The sequence below is a fragment of the Manacus vitellinus genome, unplaced genomic scaffold (assembly GCF_001715985.3).
Source record: "Manacus vitellinus isolate BGI_N305 unplaced genomic scaffold, ASM171598v3 scaffold_3_pilon, whole genome shotgun sequence".
In the NCBI taxonomy this organism is placed as follows: domain Eukaryota; kingdom Metazoa; phylum Chordata; class Aves; order Passeriformes; family Pipridae; genus Manacus; species Manacus vitellinus.
Window position 1 is genome coordinate 23,385,701 of NW_021940535.1, and position 14,892 is coordinate 23,400,592.

The 14,892-nt window shown below is 36.9% G+C and overlaps 1 protein-coding gene across 1 annotated transcript in view; it reads right to left on the reverse strand.

The window, feature by feature from the left end:
• Positions 1-446: 446 nt before the first annotated feature.
• The window catches only part of STK31 (serine/threonine kinase 31), a gene marked incomplete at its 5' end in the record, with an annotated part of 31,906 nt that continues 17,460 nt past the window's right edge, over positions 447-14,892 (reverse strand). The window contains 8 exon segments of the mRNA XM_029961771.1: positions 447-665; positions 4,462-4,557; positions 7,829-7,961; positions 8,430-8,551; positions 9,596-9,712; positions 12,163-12,286; positions 12,288-12,344; positions 12,615-12,643. Of these exon segments, the coding sequence (XP_029817631.1) occupies positions 447-665; positions 4,462-4,557; positions 7,829-7,961; positions 8,430-8,551; positions 9,596-9,712; positions 12,163-12,286; positions 12,288-12,344; positions 12,615-12,643 (897 nt within the window).

Here is a 14,892-nt window from a genome sequence, read left to right on the forward strand (position 1 = left end):
CTGAAGGCAGTTGCTGTGGGAACAACTTGTCTATGCAATAACAACAAAACTCCAGCAAAAAAACCCTAGAGCATCTTTAAGAGAAATATGTTATCTGGAATCAGAGCATGAAGAGGGATAACTGGATACAAAAACAACTCACTAAAGCTTCATCTTAAAGATCTCTGGCATCTAACAAGACTAATCTCTTTAAATTTAAAGCCTACATAGAGAAAAAGAAAAAGGCCGACAAACTAAGAATACCATGAGTAATATCACACTTATCTCCCCAAACACTTAATTAGAATATACTTAAAAGAAAACACAGTGAAGACTGTATAATCACAAAACATGATTGCACCTACATAACCTTTTATATTTTGAGACTTCAGATCAGGTCAATGATTTCAAAACCAAACAAAACCAGAAGTCTCAATCAAACACCTGATGGAAAAGTTTCTCATCTGTTAAGTAGAGTTTTCTCCGTTCTCCTCAGTTGATCACTTTTTTTTTTCCTCATGTCTTTTCTCAGAATCTTGTTTTTTATGTGGCTCATACTCTTTACCTGCTTACAGTGAAACTGGAATTGCATCTACTACAAGGAAGCAATCATTCCTCAGCACCTGCTCAGGTATCAGTCTGTTAGAGTAGAACAAATTCAAGAGCAGAGATTTAACTTTATCATCCTACAGAGGGAGAAGGATTTCATAAGTAAGCAAAACAAACTCGATTACAAATTATAACCAAGCATTTGATGAACACATCTTCTAAGTGCTTAGGACTCAAAGCCTTCACAAGATGTTGTGCCATAGCATTCCCAACAGACAGCAGCATTAACAGTCATAATGCTCATTAGCAACAAAATACAATCAAATTTTCAGCACTAGGTCTGTCAACCTGGTGCCAGTAGATTTCACAGAAAGCATAAGGTTTTGAAATTTTTGAAATATAAATTCACTGAAACACTACAAATTACAGAAATACTCAAATTGGTCTTTCTACTGCAAAGGAACAAAACAGGTGCCATTCACCTTCTATAACTTCATCTTTTAATTTTTGTCATACTGTTTCATCACTGTACAGGAGCACAGGGGGAAAAGAAAACCAAAGTAACAGGCTCTAAATCAACAGCAGCTATTCTGCTATTAACCCATCACTTACACTTAGGCTCTTTGGATTTATCAGAAGAGATTACGTGCCTAAATACTTAGCACATTAACAGCACTAGACTCCATAGACAAAACACAAATCCACAGCTGCTACACATATGCTTAAGCATCAGCTGTTGAGCAAGAAAGAGAACACGCTGGATTTGGACAAGGGGGCTACAAGAAAGACAATCTCAAATTCTGATCTAGAGATCTAGGTTACTAAACCTCAACTGGAACAGAATCTTTCCATAGGAAGGCTTGCTTGTTCACAGTCTCCAAGCCAGCAACTCTTCTGACCAGGGTCAATATTAACAGCAAAGCACAAGATACCTGTACACCTCTCATCTATCCCTCTTTCACCCAGGCAGAAGAATCACTGTGAAGCAAAGGAACGTACACAAGTAGTCAAAAACTTGAAGACAGAAGTAATTTCCAATTCTTTCACTAATTATCAGAGTGACTCTGGAGAATTAGTCACTCCCCAAATAATCTGAAATCTGGGTTAAAAGATGGGATCTGAAAACTGTTGATCTTGCAGGCATAAAGGGTTGTTCAATATTTGTAAAACATTTGAAATACTCAAAGGAAAATCTCTAGTTAAGGGGATGTGCAATGAAATACCGGAGTGAATCATGACTACATACTTCCTCTGTAAAATAAAGTGAGGAAAATCTGAGCACTTGAAGAGCTTGAAAAGCTTTGTACTTGTGTATTTGCATTTCAAGATACTGTCAAATGTCTATCAACAATAAATATCACCTTCTCACACTTAGGAAACTGAAAATTGATTCCACAAGGAATACTGCTATAGGACAACGTTTCATCTTCTTTACTCCATCTCATTTTGTTTGATCTTACTTACTTTTTTCTTTCCAAATACGCAAAACTGAATGCTGAAACACTCTGAACATTGAAGGCTGACATAGCTAAATGAGTGGCTGCAAGATCTTTCCACTAAACATTACCTTTCCTCAACAGTTACCTAACATTAACATCCCAGTTTTAAAGCTTTATGTTATCTTCCTGTGGCAGTTTTGCATTTGTTGAAAACAACAAAAATTTTACTAGTTGCAAGTGTGCAATTCCTCTGGGCACGAGATTGAGATGGAAGGGAAATTACGGTCTGTCAAGAGCCTGCAGATGGGCATGGAGATTAATTCCGAATAAGCTGATTATAGATAAAGCACTTTAAAGCAAAATAGATTTTCCCCAAGAACTGGGACAAGGATTAACAGCCAGAGGTCTAAAAGATTCCCCAAGAAACAGCTGAAAGATATTTATTAGTACTACATTTCTTAGTAAAACCCTCATCTGTATTTCTGAGCACTGCAGGCAACACAGATTGCTTCCTGGTGGACTTTAGTGGTGAGGCACATGCATCTACATGCATGCAGGATGAATCCTTAAAAACGAAGTAAAAATCCAATGCTGCTTCTTTTCATCAGGAGGAAAAAAAAAATCAGAGAAATTTGCTCTTATTAAAAGCTGTAATATTAATTCATGCCTGCTAAAAACAATACCAACTAAATTAACTAATTGTTCTTGAAACAAAAGCAGCTGTTTGCACTTCAGAAGGTACCTGTTACAGAAGAATACAGAAATATTATGCCCTGAAACTGGCCATTTAAACTTTGATTTGTATCCTTCAGACTTTATTTGTAAAGCATTGTCACAGCAGAAATTTTATGGAAACCAGAAGTGAGCCGACAAGTTTTAATGTCCCAAGAAATCTTTCCTAATTCCTTGGACAATTAAGTTTCCTTTATACATGAAAGAAAGTTTGGGATTTTTAGTATCTAAGGATTATTATGCTTAATCCTGAACACTGCACTGGGCAAATGGCTCTGTACAAATTTTGTGAAATACATTTAAAACCCCCTAGCTGGCCCTAATGTTCAATCATGAAGTACTGAATCTTCTTTCCTATAGTATCGTGTGTTTCATGAGAGTCACTTTAATTTAAAAAAAATCAGGCAACTGTAATGAGCTATAAGATGCACATTTACAGGATCACCTTTCTGCTCAAATGCTGCATGTTTTAGTATTCTATTTTCCATGGTAGTGTCCCACTGGAAATAATTTTGCAGAAGGATTTGGTAGACAGTCCTGTGCGTTATCAGTAATGTTTTCATCACTGAAGAACATTGTTGAAGTGAAGTTGTTAAAAGACATACTGCAGAGGAGTCATCTAATAAAGCAAGATTATTTGCAGTACTGTGTTATACAGTGATACACAAACCACCCTGCCAGGACACTGAAGCTGTGTTAGTCTGGGACTGTATCATGACAGTTTCTTAACCTAAACACAGTAAACAGGATACACTAAGCTCATAATGAACACAACTCCAGTAATTTAACTCCATCTTAAACAATCATCTCTGTAAAGCTGGCAAATCATTAATACACGAGTATAACCAAGAAAGAGGAATTTATTATTTGGTCTTAATTCCTGGCCAGAAGACTGAAAGATTATGGGAATGACAGTTACACAAGAAAATAAGCCTAAGGAAATACAAGCACTCAAGTAAAGAATGCACAGAGATGAGGGATAAAATTGGGTGCCCATCCAAGAGAAAGATAAGTTAGTGAAAGAACAACTGTAGAGCTGGAGACCCAAGTTGTGAAGCATGAAGGTGCACAGATCTTATTCTCAAATAGTCACTGGGACACTGGAACAGGATAAGTTTCAAAAAAAGGGTCTGAAAATAGAGTTCAAGGGAAAAACAGTTGCTGGCATAAGGTAGAGAGAGAATAACAGTATTGAGAGTAGAAAGAATGAAAACACAAATTTGTATCATGCAGGGTTTACTTATATCTGTGCATTTGTTTCAGAGGTATAGGAAAACTTGTTTCACAAAAAAGAAACCAAATCCAAAGAGTAAAGGGCACAGTACAGTTTTTTAACTGCATTTAAGTGATTAAAATGGAATTTGGTGGTTTTATTAATGCTCAAGCACTGTGCTGTCATTATGTAGTAAGACAGATGAACAAAGTCAACTTCCTGACTTCAGAAAAGATAGATTTCTAATTCAAACACCTCCTTTGAGGCTGAATCTCAATGACTTATTCCCCAAGTCTGTAACTTGGTGTCATTCAATTAATGGTAAAGAAGTTGCTCCTTCTGAGGTCTGAGTTTAATATTAAGAAAACTTTGGGGCTTTCTACCTTCTCAGTCATCATTTTATTTGTGCATTCTATCTAGAATTATGCAAATAGTCAATTAAGAACATTTTTCAAGCCAGCACTTAAAATGAAATATTTGACTTTAAAATTTGATCAACCACTTCTAAACAAGAGCAGTCTTATCTTCCTCATCTGACAATTGACATACCATGGCAACCACATCTACCTCAGGTGTTCCATCTTCTTATATGCCAAACTCCTGGTTTTGAATGCAAAGCTGTAATAACACGGGTGGGTTTTTTCCCTTTAGTTAGGAAAAGCAAACATCAGTCAAGAAGATTCACCAGGTTTCAAATGAAAATGGATTAATACAATAAAATGGCAAGGAAAGACTGTTTTCTAATTTTAAAGTAGGGTAAAACATGCAAGCTGCTCAAGTTTCCCTTACACAGAAACAAGAGGAAAAAATAGTATCAGAAGAAAGTTTTAGAGGTCAAAAGAAGTAGACATTTAAAAATATGACGTAAAATAACATGCCCAAGTTATGTTACAAAATCCTCTTTAAGAAATGTTGAGGGGTAAGTGTATTCTAGCAGACAAATGTGAACTCTGTACCCATAAACTAAGTATAATCCCCCCAGTCTTCACTATTGCCCAGAAGCATGGACGAGTACCGCACTTTCCAGACACTGCCTGCAGGTTAAGCTGAAAATTCCTCTACTCTGAACAACTACATAAAGAGCAAAAGGAAGCATGTGTTTTGTCAGTGCTGGGCTCTCGGGACACAGATCAGCAGAGAACTCGGAAAAATCACTGTCTCCATTTTTGAAGTGTCTGTGCTGCTTAATGAGGGAGAACACAATTTTGGATGCCTAACATGAAACTGGCAACTGCGGAATGTAATATTAAGACTTGAGCTAGAATTTTCCATCAAATGATCAATGCAAGACCAAGTCTGAGCTGAAGATTAGTTACATGTGGGGCAATCTGAAATTCAGCTGGCAAATTTGGATGAGGGTTCAGAATGCCAATCTTGCTGCATCCCAGATAGTCTCTTCAACCAGAATCAGTAATTCGTTTCAGTCTTTGTTTCTTTGGGGTTTTCTGTTTGGTTTGTTGGGTTTTTTTTACTTTTTTTTATTTTTTTACCCTCACTTCTACTTACAAAACCCTTTAGAACAGATTATCTGAATAATGGTAGTAGTATTCTAGCTAAATCCTACAGTGTTAGTAAATTATAAAAATCTACGACATCAAGCTACACTTTAGCTCATCCATTTCATCACTTATTCATCTGAGTAGAAAAATTACTTAATTTTAAGTAACAGCTTCCTAAATTGGGAATAAAGCATAATAAAGAGTTACTTTTATATGAATCAGCTTCATCTTCTCAACCCAGGTAATTGCCAGTGGCTACCTATCAACTTGCACTGTTAGGAAGTGTTTTTAAAATGCTGCAGCACAGAAAGCATTACTGAAGCCATCCCTGTGCAGATGAAAGAACTGCCAGTATTTCCCAGGAAGACCCCCATATACCTGGAGCTCCAGCTGATACTCAGTGAACCAGTTCCAATACATTAACTGCTCATGCAAAATCGCTGCATGGGAACATAAGCACTTGCTGGGTAGCTTGTGGCTTTTCAAGTTTGGGAGCTTTGAACTTTTCCCATTTAGAACACATGGTACTGCCAGCCTGAGCTGGGGAGGCAGCAGTACAGTGCCAGAAAAAGACATGGAGGAGATGCTGTCCAACATACCACCTAATGAAGGAAAGTAGGCTGCTTTCTCCTCCCTGGCATACCACACACTGAGAAACTATTAAAGCTCATAAGGTGGCAGAGAATACAAATTGCAAAACCTCTCAGGTAAGAAAAAAACTTTACAAATATACAAAGACATTCAGCACTATTTTCAAGAACTTTATTTCTGCCAGCTTTCCTATTTTTTCTTCTCTGACTTTCTGCTCTTTACCTGGAACTAATTGCTTCCCCATTCCTGCTTTCCAGCATATTTTAGAATTGTCTACTGTCAAAATAAGAGCTATACCCCAAGTTTCTATCCTCTTCCATGACAGCAGCCAGCAACAGCTATAGACAGACTGGAGAAGACTAGTTTGCAGATTGCCAAGAGTCCTTGGTAACACATCAGTTACCAGTTACCAGCTCCATTTGTGATCATGCAGAAAGTACAAGCCCTGAGCAGTACTGACACCTTTGCAGAGAAGGCACACACTGGACCCAGGCTGTGAACCATGGTGAAACTTTCCTGTTCTATCATGCAAGCTGCTTATTTCAGCACAGCCCGTACCTGCAGGAACGACTAAAGAGGACAGTCTTCCTCAGCTCTTGTAATTTTCACAATTACACCATCTGTACTGAGTATGACCTTTCAGAAAATTCAGCTGTCAAAAATTTGTAAGGTTCCCTGTCTATTACAGTTGGAATTTAATTTTATGTTAAGTGGAAGGGGAAGTTTTTTGATGTAATTTCAAATTCATTGTAATCATCAGGATTAGGAATAGCAAAATTTGTGTATAATTCTGACTATCATACCAAGCAACAGTAATCTACTATAACAGGATTTAAAACCTGCTTCTGTATCACAATTCAGAAATCGAACATATTCTCAAACACGTATTTTACTCAGTCTCCTTCCTGGAAACCCAAGTGAATCCCCTAAAACCTAATCACTGAGAAAGGTGTTCCCTTCATTTATGTGACACACCGAATGTTCTAGCCCTTTGCCTACTTGTTTCTTAAATCAAAAGGCTGGTTTTTTCCTTTTGATTAGCTAATCACCAATAAACATAATAGCAACATCATTCATCTATGAGCAACACCAAGTTCTATAATTCATTCACTTTTTTCTCTCATACACAGGCACATTTTTTATGTCACCTCATTATTCAAGAATCTTTTTCCCAATAGGTTTCATCATCACTGTATCTTATTTTAAATCCCTCTTGGGAGCTTACTGCCCTTTTACAGTGTTTGAGGCACATGTGCAAGTTCTTTTTTCCCTTAAGCATCATCAGAATAATTATTGCATGATCAAACAAACAGCAGTGAAGCTGAAGTGAATATTACCAGTGAAGCTGAAGTAATATTTACATTCTTTAAACTTCTCTGAGGGGTAGTGGGGAACCCTGAAAACTCAGACATTGACTTCTGTCACCAAAGAGGAGGCACACACATTATCAACAAAGCTGGATGTTAAAGTTATACACAAGCAGCATAGTAGAAAGAGATGGACAAAACTTACCATGCTGTGAACAACACACGCCATCTGAGGGAATAAGTTAAAAGCATAGTGCCATGGCTGGGGACTGAAACAGAAAAATTACTACATACTGACTTTTTTTTTTCTTTTTTGGTTGCTCGGTTGGTTGGGGTTTTTTGGATTTATGCCATTCAAGCTTGGCCTCAGGGCTGTAAAACTTCCACATTTAAAGGCAAAACTGAATTCAGAAAACTGTTTGACATAGTTACCACTTACTTGGAATAGACTAAATTAATGTTTCTAAACCAATCTGAAAAACAACAGACAAAAATACCAACACTGTAACATTTTCATACTTCCTCAAAGTTGTTCTTTTCAATCAGCTTCCATTGTGTTTGGGCCTTTAAGCTTTTCACAATTTTCTTAACTGATAATAAGTTGTTAATATTGGGTCTTCTATTCAGTCATTCCTCTGCCTGCTTTTTTGAACTAGGAAGAAAAGAAAAAAATCAGGAAGTACTAAAGCTTTCTATTTTGATATGCTTTAGTCCAATGCATTAGACAAACTGCCTGAAGCCTATTCGAATTCAGCCTTTCAGGGTCTTTCCCCACAGAATAGGGGGTTTACTGTGTTTCATTTTCATTACACTAATAATCTTCTGAAAAACCAACATTCTCAATCCCCTTAAATTACATACTACTGATTTGTCATGAATCCAGAGATTCCAGCTTCCACTGCTTTATTTTTTAAGAAAGTATCTTTGTATTTAACTGAAATGAAGCGTTGGCTAAAATGTACCACTGGAAATCTGAAGCTTTAACCCAACCTACCTCTCATCACCAATATACCCCTAGAATTTTCTCATAAAAAGATAGAGACATTTATCAAAAAGAAATTATGTGAGAAAAGGTTACCTGTATAGATCAGTGTCATAGAAATAGATAAGGCATAAACACACCTCAGCACTGGCCAAATATCTGTTTTGTATGACAGTGATCATACTTTGCTCATGATGAACTTCACACATAACTTTATTGTAAGTACTTATAATTATTCCCTTCTCTGCTTCATCATGCTCCTAGACTGAATTACATAGAGGGAGATTAAATATTAAGAGTCATTCTTCATTTATACACAACAATATTTAAGATGTAAAACCTTTACTGAGAAGTTCCATTGTTAATGAAAAAAGTAATTTATCAGATTTTTCGCTCTTTTCTTATGGAGGTTCTAAAAGGGCAGTTAGCAAGTCATCCAAGAGTTTCAGTAGAATAAAACTGATTGGCACTTCTATGCAGAAGTCCAATTTCACATTCCACATGCTACAAAAGAATTCTTTTTAAATATACCACAGTTAAATAGATATGGAACATTAGAACATGCAACCAATGAGAGTCACTGGTTCTATCACCAGAGCAGTCACAATCAGACTAAACTACTGGTTTATTGTTAGTATGATGCTACATCAAAGGACAGATGCAACTTTTGCTGACATGACCATTCTCGGGCGCAACAGGGACTCTCATTGCAGAGACAATGAAAATATCTCAGCATCAGCAAAAGAGAATGGAGGAAATGCTTATCAGAAAATATAAATAACTGAGAAAAAGGCTAACACTATCATAGACAATTATTATCAGTAAGGCAAGAACACTTGCCCCATGTAAAATGAAAGTGATGAAAAACTGTTCATCTCTTAACACTGGAAAAAGTAAGTTAATCCATACACATTCCCCCAGAGAGGAAATCCCATTATTTTAATCAGAATTTTCACCTGTATTTTCAACACAAGCACCAAAACTTGGTAAGGCTCAAAGAAAGCTTCTCTGCATATAGAGAGGGAAGAAACACTTTTCCCAATATTTCTTATTTAAGCCAGTTGTACATACAGCTAAGTTCTTGTAATGTGACGCTGTCCTTTCTGCCTGTTGCCTGGAAAATACATTCTTTTGTCTCTGGGGAGCAACCCAAGCGGCTTTCTACCACATTTCCACAAAATCAAAGAAAAATGCTGCCTTGTAGCAAATATCTTGTCTGATACATTAAGAACAGTTTTAAACTGAAATCAAATATGTGTAAAATATACAAAAGTCGTGACAGAGCTGGTATGATTAGAAGTTACATTTAATTCTATATCCAGTTCTTCAGAAACAGTCAACTCAACCTTTTTGAGAATTTAATCTGCACTGCCAACCACTTCATCTAAGTCAGAAAATGCTTCTAACATCAGGTTACAACACTTCAAGGAGCAGAAAGAAACAATCAGCCTTGCAATTGAAAATAAGAAATTAGCAAGCAGAGAGCAAAACCAAGTAAGAAATGCAAAGAGTTTTAGCACTACTGGAAATCTAATCAGGATTTGAGTCAGATCTCACCTCACACTTGAGTAATATACAGATTTCTAGAACTAACAGAGTTAAGATTCACTAGGCAAAAATAAAGTTGGTTCTTGCCTTGACTGGGTTTTATTTTTCTAATCTCATTTTGTTTTTTATCAAAAATGAAACCAAAGAAGAAGAATCCAAATCCTCCTGAGTTTCATGTCAAAAATCAACATGTGCTGCCCACACAGTGGTACATGAGATTTCCATTCCTATATGGTACAACCTGACATAAAGACACATCCTGGGATCTATTTCACAGTTTATCGAGTGTGAAATAAGGTTAAAGATTTCACCAGGAAACCATAAGTGCTTTCATAAAAGTCAGAAATAACTTTGCTTTAAGATACAAGGTGCAGAAGGTGCCAGAGAAAAATCAGTAAAATCAACTTACAATCACACTGAATGTTGTTTTTAGCAAAGTTTTGTTGCTGATATCTAGAGAAGAAGAAATATTACACTGGCAAGCAGAATTTAAAAAGAAATATGGTCCTGTATTTAACATGCAAGATACCAGTCATAACAGAAACCTGCAAACCCCACCTTGTTAATTTACCTATCAAGCTTGTGTATTCCACTAAATACTTGAAAATATTTTATTGTCTTAACCTTAATGGAGCTAAAAAAAACTTTAACAATGCAAGTTCAAACAATGTTTCTTCCAAAAGCCTGGAGTTGTATACTGGAAAGAAGTCATACAGGTTCTGAAAATTTCCTTGTCTGCCATTGACCCATTTCCTATTATATATACTCTCACGGTATATATATACAGATGCTACAGTAGATTAATTTGGATTCAGAAAGAGAGGAAAAGGAGTATCTATTTAAAATAAAGAGAAGGCAAACACTTCAAAGAAACATTTCCTTTACATGATTGTTCAGTATTTCTTTTTTAAAGGAAGTAGAACTTAAATTGCAACAGAAAAATTGCATATCAAAAGTCAAAGCGATTAAGAAGGATAAACGAAAATTCCTTTCTCAGTCTATCTACCAGTGCTTTACCAACCCATGACAAAAGTCTGTACATTTCCTCTACCTCTGAAGCATTTGCAGAAAAGTTCAGATTTGAAATAGGTAAACCAAAGTTCATCACTATACTGACAAACTCGAGCCACTTTCATGTATGCAGAATAGCACTCTGAATTGCAATCACAGAAACCCACCCGCCAGTTTGTTTGCCCCCTCTAATAACTGACATGATTATAAACATCTGTAAGTAATTATATTCATTAACATTGTACTCCACATGACATGCACCAAGTCTACACTGCTGCTGAACAGCATTTATCATCTGGTCAAGGAACACTGATACTCATAACAGCATCTGGCCACAGTAAATGCTCTGGGTACAATGAAATGCAAGAGTAGAAAACTTATACACTAGGAAAGGGCACAACCCTTGTGCATTACGTACAATATACATGGGCAGGAAGGCTATGTTGACACAAACTGAGAACATTTACATGCAAGTGTGACAGGGAGATAGGGAAACTGGGCCTGCAGGAATGGGGAGAGAGGAGCTGACAGTCTTTCCAGGAAGACTAGGAGTCCTAAACTGAGCAAAAGCACAGAGACAGGAAAGTCACAGTTACCTTCCTACTTCGCATTTTCTTCATAAGCAGAACTCAATGGATGGTGATCCACTTGCACCACCCATCTCCTTTTATGAGAAATAACCCACACCCAACTTCAATGCTCCAAATCTCTTACAACTCAGAGTGGGAGACACAGAGCATCAGAATGGTATTGCATAACAGTAGACAATTTATTTGCACAAATTCTCCACACTCAACATTTCAATGAGGAAGAAAAATCTATTGTATATTTCTCTGCAGCCTGTACCTACATCACATCCAGTCAGATTGGCTGTTTCTTTGCAGCCAATCTCTCATCACCACCTTCAGCGGCATTTATGAACTAGAACCTTTTAAAATCCAAAGTATTTCTATCCAAAGGTCTCTTGAAAGGACTAATTAAAGCATTTCAGTCACACAGTGAACAGATAGAAAAGCACACCCAAAGTTATCCTTCCATAAAAGTACTGACATCTATGCTTTCTTCTAAAAGGACATCTTTTGTATAAATTCCAGCTCACTGTACCAAGAGTGAAGGTAAAGTAACACTCTATTCCTCAATGCATTACCTTTCCCTCTGTATTGAAGCACTGTCATTTAGAGCCACTGTTCATATGCACAATCTCCCTGCCATAAGTAGTTGGCCCTACTAATGCCTACTGCTCACTACCTTGGTTAGACAGTGTCATACTTCATCATGTTCACCAACAAGAAAGATTGACTGTTTGTGTTACCTTAAAGATATAACTGAACCGGTCAGCAAGAATTTGCATAGTTGTGTCCATATTATTTCTGACACAATTTAGTTTCTTTGTTTTAACACACTTGCACTCAAAGAACTGTTGAAATACCTCCTGGGTCATATGCTTCAGATTCTTGACCATAAATCATCTCCAGAGAAGTTGTCAGCTCCTGTGTTTCAAGTAAATCCAGAAAAAACAGTTTTGCAAACAAGGCGAATTCTGTGACCATGTGTTACCTACAAAAATCAAGATATTTAACATAGAAAAAGTTAGCACTATCTGCGGGTATAAAATTATTTTTACTACGAAGGCCTCTTTCTATGTCCAGTGAAGTATATTTTACATTCCACTTTGCTTTGAGATCAAGTGCCAGTATGTCTACCAGAAAATGCAACGCAGAAAAGGATCTCAGAGATCATTAAGTTTGATTTTTGTTCCTTGAAAACATGGAAGAAAAAGGCACCACAAAAAGCTTAACAGCTCATAAGAAGTCATTTGTATTCTAGTTATTTGTTCCCTGTGGACTTTAAAGTCATACTCATCAGGATAAAGAACAAAATGGGGTTCAATTTATAATGCTCCTTATAGAGCTGCTCAACTTCAGAAAACAAAGTGAATTTGTACTAAGAAATAAGGTGAGCAGCCGAGGAATTCTTCTGAATGTAAAGTCACTTGTCAGGAGCCTTTTAGACCCTTGAGCAACCAAAGAGAACACCAGGTAAAATGACTGACACTACCACCAGAAGCTGGAAAGGGGCAGCAATGGCCTCCCCTTGCTGAGGGCTGCAGGTACTGTGAAGGTCAGGAATTGACTTTTAAACAATTTTGTAGGACTACACACGATGATCCGGCAACCAGACCTAGCACTACAGACACACCACAGCAAAAGTTCAGATTGGGGCCAAAAGAATAAGAATTTCCTCACATTATAATTAACTAAATACAGTGACCGAAAAAGGAACGAAAACAAAACAAAAAAAAATCCAATCCTCCACTGAACAGTATTTTATAAAAATTACAAAACCACTTTCATAACAATAGCTACTACAATGAACAACATTCATTCAGTATAATAGACTGTTTCAACAGCAATTTCCTACTGAGCCAAGTGACATGAGCTTTATACAAATCTGCTTGTCTACAAGCAAATACCAGGAAAAGGTTTGTGCTAAATTTATGGAGGCTATTGAAATCATTCAAGTGCACAACAGAATTCTCTCACGTTTTTCTGAGTAGATGGGATTCAGTACACCAGGATACACATAGACAGAAAAATGGCACAGCAAGGTAAAAGCCAGGTTCAAATGGAACAGTCTGAAGGAGGGAGGAAAAAAATCAACCAATTTAACAGCAAACAAAAGTAGGTAATAGAGCAGAGAAAACTGCTCAGTAACAGTTTCATATCCAGTATCACACTCTGTTTACAAAAATAATAGCAGTAATCACACCAGGACAGTATCTGCACATATTCCATCAGGCTGTCTTCAAGGAAAGAATCCTATAAGTTAGGTCCTATTTCATCCCATTTATTTTTCATACTTTAAACACATTTCTCTAAAACACTAGCAACTTCATCAGCATAGGGATACAGAAGCAGTTTCCAGGACAACAAACTACCATATGAAGATGGCTCAGTGGCCTATGTGCACTTGTCCCAGCCACTATCTCTAAGCATGGTAATTCAAAGGGAGCAGAACAAGCTACTACACACTATCCATGAGATAAAGGAAACTTGCTTACAGATAGATAACAACCGTTCAGCTCACACCCTAGTTTGCTTTAGGGCAATTTATGTGTATACCCCCCACTCTCGGCTTTCCTCTCAAGCAATGCAGTATTGTCACTTGGAAAGCATGGAGCTTATCAACTGGTTATTTCAGTCCTAGCCAGGTGAACCCAACTGTGGCTGAAGCTGTTTGAACTGAACAACTCTCACCAGAAGGTATAAAACACAAGTCAGAAGAGATGTCTGATGAAGAAGAGAGTTTGCAATACACAGGCTCAGTGAAAGGCGCATTAGCTCCCAAAATTCTCCTCTGAGAGATATGGAAAAATATCTGTTTCTCTAGGACAGCACAGCGTGACCACTTCAGCTCTATAAAATTGCAAACAAGGTTCTCATTAATATTTGGTAAACACTTATTTCACTTTCCCTATATGGGAAAGCTATTTTGGTCTTCCAGCTCCAAACACAAGAGAGGACCAAGAGAGGACACAGTTAAGCTAAAGCTCAACATTTAATTAACACAGCAGCATTTCAGTACCCCTTCAAATATTTTCAAAACACTCTTAAAATTTCACTTCTGTACAATTATGTAGAAGATGCTTGATGCCTACCACCTAGTGGATTCACACAGTATAGCCTTTAAACACTCACACAAATATCCCAAAACCAACACAAAACAGAAAAAATCATACAAACAACACACTACAACTTTCCTCTATCTGAAGGAACAGGACTTTCACAATGCCTCTAGTGATAAAAAACCATGAAATGCTACCTATGCAGTATCTTTTTACAATTAGATACCAATCTGTATATCAGACTATAAAAAAAAAAGAGTATGAAACATTTTATTAATAGCATTGAAAAATAATTCCATTGGAAATTGAGTAATTCCATGAAAATTTGAATGCTTCAATTTATTAATGCTGCTCCAGTCTTATACAAACTTATGTGCAGACTGCAATCTTGGTGATTATTCATAAGAATTCAATCTC